A 13,497-nucleotide genomic window follows, 5' to 3' on the forward strand; every position below is an offset into this window, starting at 1 on the left:
ATTTGCTTATCCTTTCCTGGATTATGGCCAGTGGCTTTGTGAGGCCACTAAACATAGCAGTTAAGTCCATGGATGGGAGAGCCTGGTTCAAAGGCAGGTCTGCCTGGGTTCATATCTTGAGTTTACCACTAATTAGCAAAATACTTAAACTCTCTGTGCCTCAGTTTTTCTGATCAGCAGTAGGAACAATAATGGTACCTACTTCCTAGAGAGCCTGTGGGGTCATTAATAAGAAAAAAAGCATTTAGAACAGTGCGTTGCACGAAGTATGTGCTATATATACATTTCTTATAATTGTCTGCACATGGAGTTAAGATTTATATCAATAGAGTTGCTAAAATCTTTCAATGTGCTGTCTTACACTTGCCCATGTTAACATTCATTTCCCATGTTTCTGCTCACAGGGGTTTCTGTGATCTTCCTGGAGTTTTAGTTATCTCCGGTGGCTTGGCTCTTCATCTGTCAACTTGGACATTTCCTTGTGTACTCTCTCTTACTGTCATTTAGAAGCTGTTAAATAGTAATCTTACCGGGCCCCAGCTTCCCAATCTGTGCAGTGAGTGGGCTGGACTAGATAATCTCGCTGGGCCTTTCTAACTCTGACAATCTCCCAGGATGGGAGAAGGTACAGGCCCTACCCCCAACCCCGCCCCCTTGGATATGCCCTCTGGCTGCCAAGGGGAAGGGTGACAGAGTCAGCTGGGCTCAGCTTCAAGGTGACCAGGTAGGAGATGTGCCAAGTTTCTTGGGTGAGGGTGGGGATGGGGTTCCTGGTCTGGCCCAGGCTGGGGGAAGGCGTCAGAGATCACTGTGGTACAGAGAGACAGGGACCAGGGGAGAAAAGTCACTGTGTGGAGAGATACCCTCTTCACAGGGATGCAACTGTTGCAGTGCTAGCAGCCATTTTGGGTCTGGGCATCTTCCTACACAGTCCCAGTAGGGCTCTACCCCCTTCAGCCAAGCTGTGAAGGACAGAGTCAGCTGCAGAAGGAGAACAACCTAAACCCACTGACTGCCCTCCTGAGCCCCGGCACTGCCTGCTGCCCCCTATCCCCAGGGACTGACAGAGGGAGCTCTGGCGGGGTCAGGCTGGCCTAGGCTGCACTCACATGCAGCCTCTCGACTCCCCCTTGGGCTTCAAGCATCACCTTCCCTGTTCTCTGCTTTTTTACCCCAGGTCAGAGCTAAAGGGCTGGGGAAATCCAGCCACCCTCACTTCTGCCCTTTCCACTTCTAGGGGGACCATGACCAGTACAGAGTTCTCACTGCTCACAACCCTAGGCCCCTACCCAGATCCTGAGGATGGTGAGGTAGAGCTGGACTGCTGGTTTAATGAGGAGTTCAAGTTCATCCTGCTGCCCGTGAGCTATGCAGTTGTCTTCGCGCTGGGGCTAGGCCTCAATGCCCCAACCATCTGGCTCTTCCTCTTTCGCCTCCGACCCTGGGATGCGATGGCCACCTACATGTTCCACTTAGCCTTGTCAGACACTCTGTATGTCCTGTCGCTGCCCACCCTCATCTACTATTACGCAGCCCGCAACCACTGGCCCTTTGGCACGGGGCTTTGCAAGTTCATCCGCTTTCTCTTCTATTGGAACCTCTACTGCAGCATCCTTTTCCTCACCTGCATCAGTGTCTACCGCTACCTGGGCATCTGTCACCCACTGCGGGTTCTCCGCTGGGGCTGCCCGCACCTTGCCAGCCTTCTGTGCCTGGTAGTTTGGTTGGTCGTAGCCGGCTGCCTCATGCCCAACCTGTTCTTTGTCACAACCAGCCCCAGGGGGGACACCGTCTTGTGCCACGACACCACTCGGCCTGAGGAGTTTGACCACTATGTGCACTTCAGTTCGGCCATCATGGGGCTGCTCTTTGGTGTGCCCTGCCTGGTCACTCTGGTCTGCTATGGGCTCACGGCCCGGCGCCTGTATCGGCCCTTGCCCGGGGCTGCCCAGTCGCCGTCTCGCCTGCGTTCTCTGCGCACCATTGCTGTGGTGCTGACTGTCTTTGCCGTCTGCTTCATACCCTTCCACATCACCCGCACCATTTATTACTTGGCAAGGCTGTTAGAAGCTGACTGCCGGGTGCTGAACATTGTCAACGTGGTCTACAAAGTGACTCGGCCCCTGGCCAGTGCCAACAGCTGCCTGGATCCTGTGCTCTATTTGCTCACTGGGGACAAGTATCGACATCAGCTCCGGCAACTCTGTAGGAGCGGCGGGCCCCAGCCCCCCACGGCTGCTTCCTCCCTGGCACTCGTGTCCCTGCCTGAGGACAGCAGCTGCAGGTGGACAGCCTCCTCCCAGGACAGTGGCTGCCGTACTCCTCAGGTAGAGAGACTGTGACACTGGAAGCTGGGAAGCGAGAGGAAGGGGGCACGTTCAGGGCAGAGGAGAGGGAACGTAACAGTGACACTTGATCTGGTTGCTTCCTCTTTTTGTCCAGGCTCTGGAAAAAGGCCCTCACCCTGAGGTTTAGGGGGAGCCAGAGAAATCATGGGAGACCCCATCTTTCCCAAACCCTTCAGTTGCCCTCTCCTATTTAGCCAAAGGTAGCAGCAGCCACTCTTTTTCCTCTGCTTCTTCTTTGTTTCTGTCCCCTTGCTGGGGCCAGTGGTCCTACCAGACTGCCAGAAGTGTTCCCCAGTCCTCCGTCTTGTGCCCTTTCCCCCTATATCCTTGTATAGCATGTGTTCTTTTGGCCAGACCAGAGCATGCAACTGGAGGGGTGGAGAAGCTGGGATCATCTCAGGATTGGCCTGACTTATCTGACGGTGAGAGCCAGAATCAGGAAGTGGGGGCACCAGCATATCACAGATGCCTGGGCTGTGACATGTGTAGCACCCACACTCACTTCCTAGTTTCCCCTGGAAGACAGGATGGTCTTGCCTGCCAAGGGGCTGAACAAGCGCCCAGAGAGCCTGTGTGCCAGGGTCCCCACGTGCAGCTGGAGGCATGGCCCTGTTGAACTGATGTGTGTAGCCACGAGGTAGAGAGGGAGCCCTGAGTCTTCCCATGGGGTGGCAACCTTGAGGAGGCTGAGGGGGCAGGACCCAAGCAGATAATGGCCTTTGGAATGGGAATGGGACTGGCCCTCCTGTATGATGTTTGCTGAGAACATATTTGACAGTTCTCCCGTACTTAATGAAAGAAAGTGTTGACGGCTCAGAACAAGAGGGAGGAGCTCTCTAGTCAATGGCCATGAGTTCCATCACCAAGTAGTAGAGCCGGTTCGTGCAGAGATTGGGGTGGTGACAGGGACCAAGGCCCAGAGCTGGCTCTTCACTGGTCTCTCAGCTTTTTCTAGCTCCTGCCCTAGATAAATAATCAGTTGTGTCACCAGCTCTTTCCGATCAGGCTTTAGGGCTTCGAGGCCAGGGCTGGGCACTGATACTGGGCCAGCTTCCTTCAGCTTCCCACCCAGTCTCTCCCCTCCAGCACCATCTTAGTGTTTACGGGCTTCCTGGAGTAGGGGTGGGGTGTGGAACTTGGGGAGCTAACCCCTGAGCCTTGGGAAGTAAGAGTTTTGGGGCAAGCATTCATGAGAAGAGTAGGCTTACACTTCCTGGCACCCCCGCTAAAATCGCCTTCCAGCCCATTGGTCTCCTGAATCCCCAGACTTCCTTTTTTTTTTTTTTCGCCCCACCCTATCTCTGATCCCTTTCTTGTCTATTGAATTCTAAGAGGTCTCTCTAGAGAGTAAGTTTAGGACTAGTCTACAGAAAAAACAATGACCTCAATGCCCCGAGTCCCCTTTTGCATTCTTTTAAGTGCTCCCTCTTCCTCTCTAATATCCAGGCCCCTTCCGCTAGGAGTAAATGAATTGGCCTTCTTCTTACTAGTTTCCCAGTCTCATGGCCACTGCCTCGATGGTTATGTACCCTGTTCCTCACCTCCCTTTTATTCCTGTGACCACAGCCTCCCTGCTACCACGGCCTCCCTGCCTATCACTTGTCCTACTCAGCAACCCCACCCAATAAAGCTGCTCTCTTCATCACACAGTTGACCTGGCCTCGTCCATTTCTCCAGTCCACTCCCCTAGGCTAAATTGAGATTAACTGCCTAGACTTTGTGGTCTGCTACTTTTGGACTGTGTTCCCTTACCGTCTAAGTTTAAACACCTTGACTTTCACTTTGGGCCAGTGTTCTCTCTCCTAGGACTAGAGGGGATTGTAGATGAAGACAGAGGACAAGGCTGGCTTGACCCACTGAAATTTGATGTCTTGGAACTTCATCTAAGCCCTCATTCCTCTTAGCTTGCCAAGTTCCTAGTGAACATTCCAGAGCAATTGTTTTCTGTCTTTTTTACCTTCTCAAGGTCCCAACTCCATCCTACCTTAGGACCTCTTAAGAGTTACCTTGCCTCCTGAAAAACTGAGAAAATCTAATACCTCAACTTCCCTCTGTTTCATTCACCATAAGCTACTTTTATGTCTTTCTACCTTTCTTCCCTGCAGTCCCCAGAATAAGAGGTGGTCTTCTTTCCTGTTCATTTGCTTATCCCTCTTCATCATTTTCAGTCTCTCTTGTAACTGATTTCATCCCATCTTAAAAACAAAAACAAAAACAAAACAAAACAAAACAAAACAAAACCCCACCTAACAAAAATAAAGCATTACCACGGATACCTTGACCCTGCTAGCTCTTCTGGGTGCTACTCTATCTTATTCATTTCACTGTCAAATTTCTAGTAGGATTACCAGGAATCCCATTTCCTTACCACAAGGTCACCCCTTAACTCTCTGAATCTGGTTTCCTTCCTACACTTTTCTGTATCTAGAACACACATTACCTCATAAACCAGACCTTTTCTTTGCCCTCATCCTCTTTGACTTCTCTGCTTCACTTGACCCTACTGCATATCTTCTTTAAAACTTTTGGGAGGAGGGGATAGCTCATGTGGTAAAGCACATGCCTAGCATGCACAAGGTCCTGGGTTCAATCCCCAGCACCTCTAAAAATAAATAAACCTAATTACCCACCCCCCCAAAATTGGGAGAGGGTACAGCTCCAGTGGTAGAGCACATGCTCAGCATGCATGAAGTCCTGGTTTCAATCTCCAGTACCTCTTCTAAAAATAAATAAATAAACTTAATTACCTATCCCTCATCAAACTTTTTATAAAAGTACAATTAAAAAATTCCATTATGACAACATTAAAGAAAAATTTGAACGAAAATATTTACCTATACTTCCCAACCCAGACAGTTGTTTCTATTTTTCCTTTTTCCATGATTTTCCAGTTCGTATAATACATATACATATATATATATTTACATAAGTGCAATCATAGTGTACATATATTTTAAATTCTTCTTTTAAAAAACTTTGTATTATAAATGCTCTCCTTGTGTTACAGTCTTTCATATTTATCATTTCAGTGGCTGCATAAAATTACATCCATCAGTAGATTATATTTTATTTTACTATTCCCATTATTGGACATTTAAACAACTCCTAGGTTTTCTGTGCTTTTAATATTTTCATGCATATAGCTTTTTTTCTTTTTTTGTAATTTGCTTCCTAGGACAAGTTCCCAGGGGTGGGGTTACCAGATCAAAGAGTATGAGTGTTTCTGTAGAGCTTGATTTCCCAAAGGACTGCACACATTTTTGATACCACAATGACATGTGAGTGTTCCAGTTCCCTTCCATCTCTAGCATTGGACTTTATAAGAACTTTTTTGGGGTGGCTTAAACATTAACTTATTAATTTCCTTTCTTTGATTACTCATGGGATTGAATACTTTCCCATATGTTCACTATTTACATTTTCTTTTGGGTGAACTGTCTGTTTATATCCATCTCCAATTAGTATCTTAGTGGTATTCTTATCTATCTGAATGTATTCTTTATTTAACACACAGGTTAACCTTTTGTTTTATTTGATATAAGGACCTCTTCCATTATTGTAATATTTTGAATTTTAGTTCCTTATTTTAGCCCCTTGTTTTAAAATTTCTCTCTTCCTACTCTTATCTCTTTCTTTTAATTCTTTTTATTTTTAAAATTGAACCTTAAAATTCTTTTTTTTTTTGAAAGTTTTTTTTGGGGGGGAGGTAATTACATTTATTTATTTAATTAATTTTTTGAAATGGAGGTACTAGGCACTGAACCCAGGACCTTGTGCATGCTAAGCACGGGCTCTACCACTGAGTTATACCCACTCCCCCCCTACTCTTATCTCTCTTTGCTGGCTTCTCTTTCTCTTTTACTCCCTAAGTGAACAGAGTTCCAAGATCTGTCAAAGTCATAGCATTTGTCCCCTCCCCCCATCTGACACTTAATTTTCTCTTGGAGAGAACATTTATGCATGTGAATACAATTCAGCTGACTCATAGTCCTTGAGAGTACCTCAGAAATCTTCTAGGGCCTGGGGACTGCCTCACTTTACAAAGGAGGAAACAGGCGCAGAGAGATGACCTGCCCATGACTTAGTAAGTTAGGGGCAGAGCAGAGTCTAGGCCCTAGGTGCCCTGACTTCCAGAGCTCCTTCCATGACACCATGGCAACACAGTTCTGGGCCTGCCCTTTCTCCCAAGCTCCACCTCTATGTCTTCAGTTGTCCACTGGACAGTTTCATGGGGATCTTCCATTGTTACCTTCAGCCCAGGAGGTCAAAATCTAAACTCCCTGGCCCAGTTTCCCTACTCATCTTGCTCATTTGTGTTTATGGCATCTTCTTTCCTCAAGTCACATGACCTAGGCTCGAAAACACTTAGGCAACTTTGACTCTTCTTCCTCCCTATTTCATGAGATTCTGACATTTCTTACTTCATCATGTCAATTACAGTTTGCCTTCCTTTATGGTCCCAGGGCTGTCATTCTACTACTGGCTTTTGTTACCCTATCCTCCTTGACAAACCGTCACTGCCTCCTAACTGGTCTTCCTTACCCCAGTCTTTCCTCACACGATATATAGGGTGCATACTGCCAGATTAATTGGCCCCCAGACTGCTTTCACATTCTCTGTCTCACTCAAAACTTTCATGGTTTCACATTATCCACAAGACAAGTTGAAATCCTTTTGTCAGAAATTCAAAGATGGCTTTTCAGTCTTATTTTCCATTTCTCCCCAATACAGATCTCTCTTTTCCAGCTAATTTAATCTCTTCGTTATTTTTCCAAATAAGACTTGTGCTTTCTCGTCTCTCTGCCTTTATTCTTCCTTTCCCACACACTTAAGTCCCACTTCCTCTTTGAGGCCTTCTCTGCTGACTCTTACCTACAGTGACCTCCCTGGTCACTCCTAGAGTAGTTATTGTCTATATCAGTTATTTGACACTTTTTTGTCTTTTGATATCACTTATACTATTATCTTAAATTGTTTACCTCTTTATGTGTGTTTGTTTTGAGTTCCTACCTGTAAACCCTTTGAGTTACTGTGATAGAAAGGAAAGAGCATAAAACTGAAAATCAGAAGAACCAAGTTCGAGCCCTGGTTGTCAAAGTGAGGCTCAGGTGTGTCACTGTGTCACTTGAGTGAGTCACTCAGACTCTGAGCCACAATTTCATTATCTGTAAAATGAAGATCATAATCTCAGTACTCCAGATTGTGGTAAGACTCTGCAAATCTAGAGAGCTAAGCAAATATAAATGATTGTTTGTATATCATTCTATTTACTCAATAAGTGGTGCTTAATAAATATTTGTTGAATGATTGCATGTCAGTAATTCAGTTGAATGTTTTTTCTCCTGGGTATATTTCCGTGTTAAGAAGCCACAGGAGCCCCAAGGAGCAAAAAGATCTAGGGACACTTTAGGAGCGATGGAAGTAGGGAGGGTATTGGAAAGATATTTTGAAGGAAGTAAGTCCTGTCCAACATATCTCACTTCCCACTACACTGGCTACTCACTGCTTGGCCCATCTGAAGGGGTAACCTGGATGTGGAGAGAAGATGGTGATACATCTGTATTTCTTTTTCCTTTTCTTTTTCCTCTTTTTTTTTATTGAAGTATAGTCAGTCACAATGTGTCAATTTCTGGTGTACATCATAATGTTTTAGTCATACATATACATACATATATTCGTTTTCATATTCTTTTTCATTATGGGTTACTGTAAGATATTGAATATAGTTCCCTGTGCTATACAGAAGAAACTTGTGATTTATCTATTTTACATATAATAGTTAGTATCTGCAAATCTTGAACTACCAATTTATCCCTTCCCACCCTCTTCCCTGCCAGTAACCGTAAGTTTGTTTTTTATGTCTGTGAATCTGTTTCTGTTTTATAAAATAAGTTTGTCTTTTTTTTTTAGATTCCACATATAAGTGATATCATATGGTATTTTTCTTTCTCTTTCTGGCTTACTTCACTTAGAATAACAATCTCCAATCCATCCATGTTGCTGCAAATGGCATTATTTTATCCTTTTTTATGGCTGAGTAGTATTCCGTTGAATAACTATACCACAAATTCTTTATCTAGTCATCTGTTGATGGACATTTAGATTGTTTCCATGTCTTGGCTATTGTAAATAGTGCTGCTGTGAACATTGGGGTGCATGTATCTTTTTGAATTAGAGTTACCTCTGGATATATACCCAGGAGTGGGATTGCTGGATCATATGGTAAGTCTATTTTTAGTTTTTTGAGGAATCTCCATACTGTTTTCCATAGTGGCTGCACCAAACTACATTCCCAACCAACTGTGTAGGAGGGTTGCCTTTTCTCCATACCCCCTCCAGCATTTATCATTTACAGACTTTTGAATGATGGCCGTTCTGACTGCTGTGAGGTGATACTTCACTGTAGTTTTGATTTGCATTTCCCTGATAATTAGTGATATTAAGCATCAAAGTGTAAATTATTAAAACATGGGAACTCTCCAAGATAAAGAAGAAGATGAAGTCCTTCTTGAGGCTGGCCAGTTATTACTGTAAATTTGTATCACAGTGTGAGGCCCTTGGATCTACTGCTGGGAAGGAGAAACTGGATGTTCTTGGAAAACTTAAGAGAAAAATCAACTAATGACCTCTTAGGTGACGTTGTGCTGCTGGTACCTACTCAATTTGTGTACTTCTCACTGACATTTAACTTATTGCTCATTGTAAGCCTCATTCCCTTTACTACACAAATAGCCCTTTACCTCCAATGTGAATTAAACATTTCTTCTTACCCATTCTGAGTCTTGCTGGATTCCTTTCCAGAGAGTAGCCATTGCACTGGTTCTTTGAGGATTTAAGCTAGTTTGATTCTTCAAGTTTTTGTCTTTATTCATTTCTTTAATGGAGTTTCCCAAGGCACATGTTCCAGGATAGTAAGAGGTGTTACATGTTTTTAAGGAATTGGGTTAAACAGTGTTAAGCAGCCTTCTCTACTACAGGATTTATTCAGAGCCTTTAACATCATATTGCTCACCGTGGGTTTCTAAGAAGAAGGGTTTCTATATGCAGTATCTACCAAACTTATTGACCAAGGAAACTTTTCCTTCTTTATTTTTTTCCTGAGGTTCAGAACCTACCATGCCAAGACACATTTTAGGAGACACTGCTCTAGTAAGGGAACTCTAATATCTTGATCCCACTTGGTCAGAGGATAGGAGTTAGCTTATGTCTCCTTCTCCCCTAGATTTCCTGTCTTCCACCATGGGCAGATACAGACCCAAAAAAGAAAAGTACTTCTCTTTTTGCAGGAAATCCCATTGCTTTTCAAATCAGAAGACTTTTTCTCCTGCTAATAAAAAGTAAAATATTTTTCCTGCAAACCTTTCCCTTTTGAAATAGAGTGTATCAGTTAGGACTGCATTTGATTGCATGTAACAGAAACCTTATTGTTGATGACTCCATAAAATAGGTATTTTGTTTTTAACTAAAAAATTCTGAGGTAGGCAGTCCAAGGGTGGGTGTGGCTGCTCAAGATAATCAGTACAGCTTTCTATTTCACCATCTTTTTAGTGTGTGCTTCTCATCTTTATGGTTGTAAAATGGTGGCTCAACTTCCAAGTACCTTGACCATGTTCTATGTAGGAAGAAAGGGGTAAGAACATAAGTCAAAAGCCCAAAGGATCTGGTAAACTAAACTGTTTTTCTTTGTTAGAAATACAGTAACCCTTCCAGAATCCCACTCAGTTTGATTTCAAACTCTATTGCAAAGCTATAGGAATTAAAACAGTATGGTATTAGCATAAAAACAGATCAGTGGAACAGAATTGAGAGCCCAGAAATAAACCCATACATATTCGGTTAATTAATTTATGGCATAGGAGCCAAGAATATACAGTGGAAAAAGGAGAGCCTTTTCAATAAATAGTATTGGGATAACTGGACAGGCACATGCGAAAGAATGAAACTGGACCACTGTCTTACACCATACACAAAAATTAACACAAAATGGGTTAAATACTTGAATGTAAAACCTGAAACTATGAAACTCACAGAAGATATAGGTTGTAAGCTCCTTGATACAGGTCTTGGGGATTATTTTTTGAATTTGGCATTAAGAACAAACAACAAAAGGAAAAATAAACTTGTGGGACCACATCAAACTAAAAAGCTTCTGCATAACAAAGGAAACCACCAACAAAATGAAAAGGCAGCCTACTGAATGGGAGAAAATACTTGCAAGTCATATACCTGATAAGGGGCTAATATCTAAAATATATAAAGAACTCAGACAACTTCATGGCAGGAAAATAAAACCCCAAACAATCTGATTAAAAAATGGGGAGAAGATCTGAATAGATATCTTCCCCAAGAAGACATCCAAGTGGCCAACAAATACATGAAAACATGCTCTACATCATTAATAATTGGAAATGCAAATCAAAACCACAGTGAGATACCACTTCACACCTCTTAGAATGTGTGTTATCAAAAGGACTAGAAATAGTAAGTGTTAGCAAGGATGTGGAGAAAATGGAACTCTCATGCGCTTTTGGTAGGAATGAAAATCGGTGCAGCCACTATGGAAAGAAGTATGGAAGTTTCTCAAATAATTAAAATGTAACTACATATTATCCAGCAATTCCACTTCTAGATATTTATCTGAAGAAAACAAAAACACAAACTTGAAAAGATATATGCCACCCCCATGTTCATTACAGCATTATTTCCATATAAGATATGGAAACAACCTAGGTGTCCATCAATGGCTGAATGGATAAAGAAATTATGAGACACACGCGTGCACACGCACACGCACACGCACACACACAAAATGGAATGTTACTCAGCCATAAAAAGAGTGAAATCTTGCCACTTGTAACAACATGGATAGACCTTGAGGGCATTATGCTAAGTGAAATAAGAGAAAGGCAAATACCATATGATCTCTCTTATATGTGGAATCTATAAATACTTAAATACATACATACACCCAAGCTCATAGATACAGAGAATAGATTGGTGGTTGCCAGAGGTGGGGGGTAGATGGGAGAAATGGGTGAATTGTTTTTGTTTTCTCTTTTATTTTAAATAAATTGATTTTTTTTTATTGAAGTATTGTCAGTTTACAATGTTGGGTCATTTTTTGGTGTACAGAACATTTTTGAATTCAAATCCATGAATAAGTTATGAATGATTCTCATGTAATTCCTTGTTTTAGTCAGTAAGTTCTTATCATTCAACAGCCTAGTATTTATTAATTTATTGTATTGCTCAGCTCCATACTTTTTTGAAAATCAATTTTTTTTCCCTTGATTTGTTATATTCTGATAACAGAGTATTGAAGTCTTTAATTATATTATACAGCAGACCCCTGATGTGTGAGGAATACATCCCCAGACATGCATCCTAAGACCATATGATTTTTATCCATAAGTGCAGTTATAACTGAAAAGTGGTAACTGAAAATGTCAAGTTTCTCCTTCACACCTTTAATGGGGTGAACGATGAGTTGAAAGTGACAAAACCCTGTTTACATTTTGATACAGTTGAGTTCATTCACTAGCTAAGTCGCTTGTTTCAGCAGGATTAGAGATTGCTCACATGTCATGAACTTTCTGGATTCATTCATCCAACAATGATTTCTTTTTTGTTTGTTTTGTTTTGTTTTTTTGTGAGGATGGGGGATTAGGTTTTATTTATTTATTTTTAATGGAGGTACTGGGGATTGAACCCAGGACCTCGTGCATGCTAAGAATGCACTCTACCACTGAGTTATACTCTCCCCTCCAAAACAGTTATTTCTTTAAGTGCCCACAGTGATGGAGGCACTGGGCTAAGGGGTGGGGATACAGAGATGAGCTGCTCACTCATAGCCCCTGTGCTTACGGTGCTTCAGTGTAGTGCAGCTTACTTGCAGATTGTTGAAGCTACATTAAATCTGTAAATTTCAAAGTTCTACTGTATGTTTCTTTTTTCCTCAAACTTCTTTTTTTCACTTTTTAAAAGTGTACTTTTATACTAGCTTATTTAGCTTATTAGACTTCCATTGTACAGAATACTTTTGACCCATTTGCCCCTACTTTATCTATCTTTTTAGTGCCTTTCTTCTGTGAAATCTCCTATGAAACCCCTTCTTTCCTTCCTGGAAATATATATTAGGTGGTTATCACATGCCAGACATAGTTTCTATTCTCAAGAAGCTCTCAAATTAGTAGGAAAGACTTGCCTGGAAGCAAATAATTATGCTGTAATATAATAGTTAAATACCATAGTAGAACCAACAAAAGGCTATGGAAGAATGGAAGGAGGGGTTATTAATTCTGCCTGGTGAAGGCTTCACTGAGAAGGTGATATTTGATGTAGACTTCAAGGAAGAATTGACTGTACCATGTAGAGAGAACATGTGCCAAGACAAAGAAATGTGAAAATGTTCAGAAACCATGAAGTAGTCCAGTGTGCTACTTTAGGCCATGATAGGGAATGCTTGGAAATTAATAGAGGCCAGAGTGTGAAGGATATTTATTGGCCTTCGTGATGGATCAATCAACTATTATGTGTATGGAAAGGTGTTGAACTCCAACAGATAGACAGCCTGGGTCCAAAAAACTATGACCAAGTATAGTTCTTCCTCTGTCGGGGAGCCATCTGGATATCACTTGAGTACTGTGCTCCCTTTCTGCCTCCACAGTTACCTCAGACAGATCCCTGGCCGTTTGGCCAGCTAGGGTCACCATCCTGGCCACTCTTTAGAAATGCTCCTTCCTGCCCTCATGTTCCATGATTAAGTCCTGCTGATCAGTTCCCTTGATGATCATCACATACAAAGTTACTGTGACATCCAGAGTGTGGAGCAACAGCTTAGAGTATGAGTATCTCCAAAATATTCAGAAGGAGGAGGAGAAAGAGAGCAAGAGATTTTGTTGTTGGGTAGAAGGTGAGGGTGGTAAGAAAAGATATGAGGGGAGTGAATTCTTCAGAAGGAACGTGTAGCTAGTGCCAATAAGAAAGCAAAGGCTTAAACTGCAATCCATCTGTTGTACTCTTCCAGGTAAACTTCCTTCCCATGTGTGCCCTTGAGACTCTTCTGGAAGAAATCTGCTCTCCTTTCCTCTTCCTGGACAACCAAAACAGGTGGGAGCAATTCAAATTCAATTCTCCTTTTATTCAGTTG

General features: G+C 42.5%; 1 protein-coding gene and 1 long non-coding RNA gene across 2 annotated transcripts in view; both read left to right on the top strand.

The window, feature by feature from the left end:
• Positions 1-336: 336 nt before the first annotated feature.
• Positions 337-5,087, top strand: P2RY4 (pyrimidinergic receptor P2Y4). The gene has a single exon (XM_031446446.2). It carries the CDS (start codon positions 1,110-1,112, stop codon positions 2,340-2,342), a length of 1,233 nt encoding a protein of 410 aa, XP_031302306.1. The 5' UTR covers positions 337-1,109; the 3' UTR covers positions 2,343-5,087.
• An 8,047-nt stretch (positions 5,088-13,134) lies between these two features.
• LOC135320224 (uncharacterized) overlaps positions 13,135-13,497 on the top strand; it is a 65,302-nt gene continuing 64,939 nt past the window's right edge. The window contains exon 1 of the long non-coding RNA XR_010379474.1: positions 13,135-13,457. This is a non-coding gene — a long non-coding RNA (uncharacterized LOC135320224). The remainder of the gene's footprint in view (positions 13,458-13,497) is intronic.

The sequence above is a fragment of the Camelus dromedarius genome, chromosome X, assembly GCF_036321535.1.
Source record: "Camelus dromedarius isolate mCamDro1 chromosome X, mCamDro1.pat, whole genome shotgun sequence".
Taxonomy (NCBI): domain Eukaryota; kingdom Metazoa; phylum Chordata; class Mammalia; order Artiodactyla; family Camelidae; genus Camelus; species Camelus dromedarius.

Bases quoted from the DNA above. Each gene is read 5' to 3' on its own strand.
- P2RY4 (XM_031446446.2), top strand. From the start codon at position 1,110: ATGCAGCCTCTCGACTCCCCCTTGGGCTTCAAGCATCACCTTCCCTGT.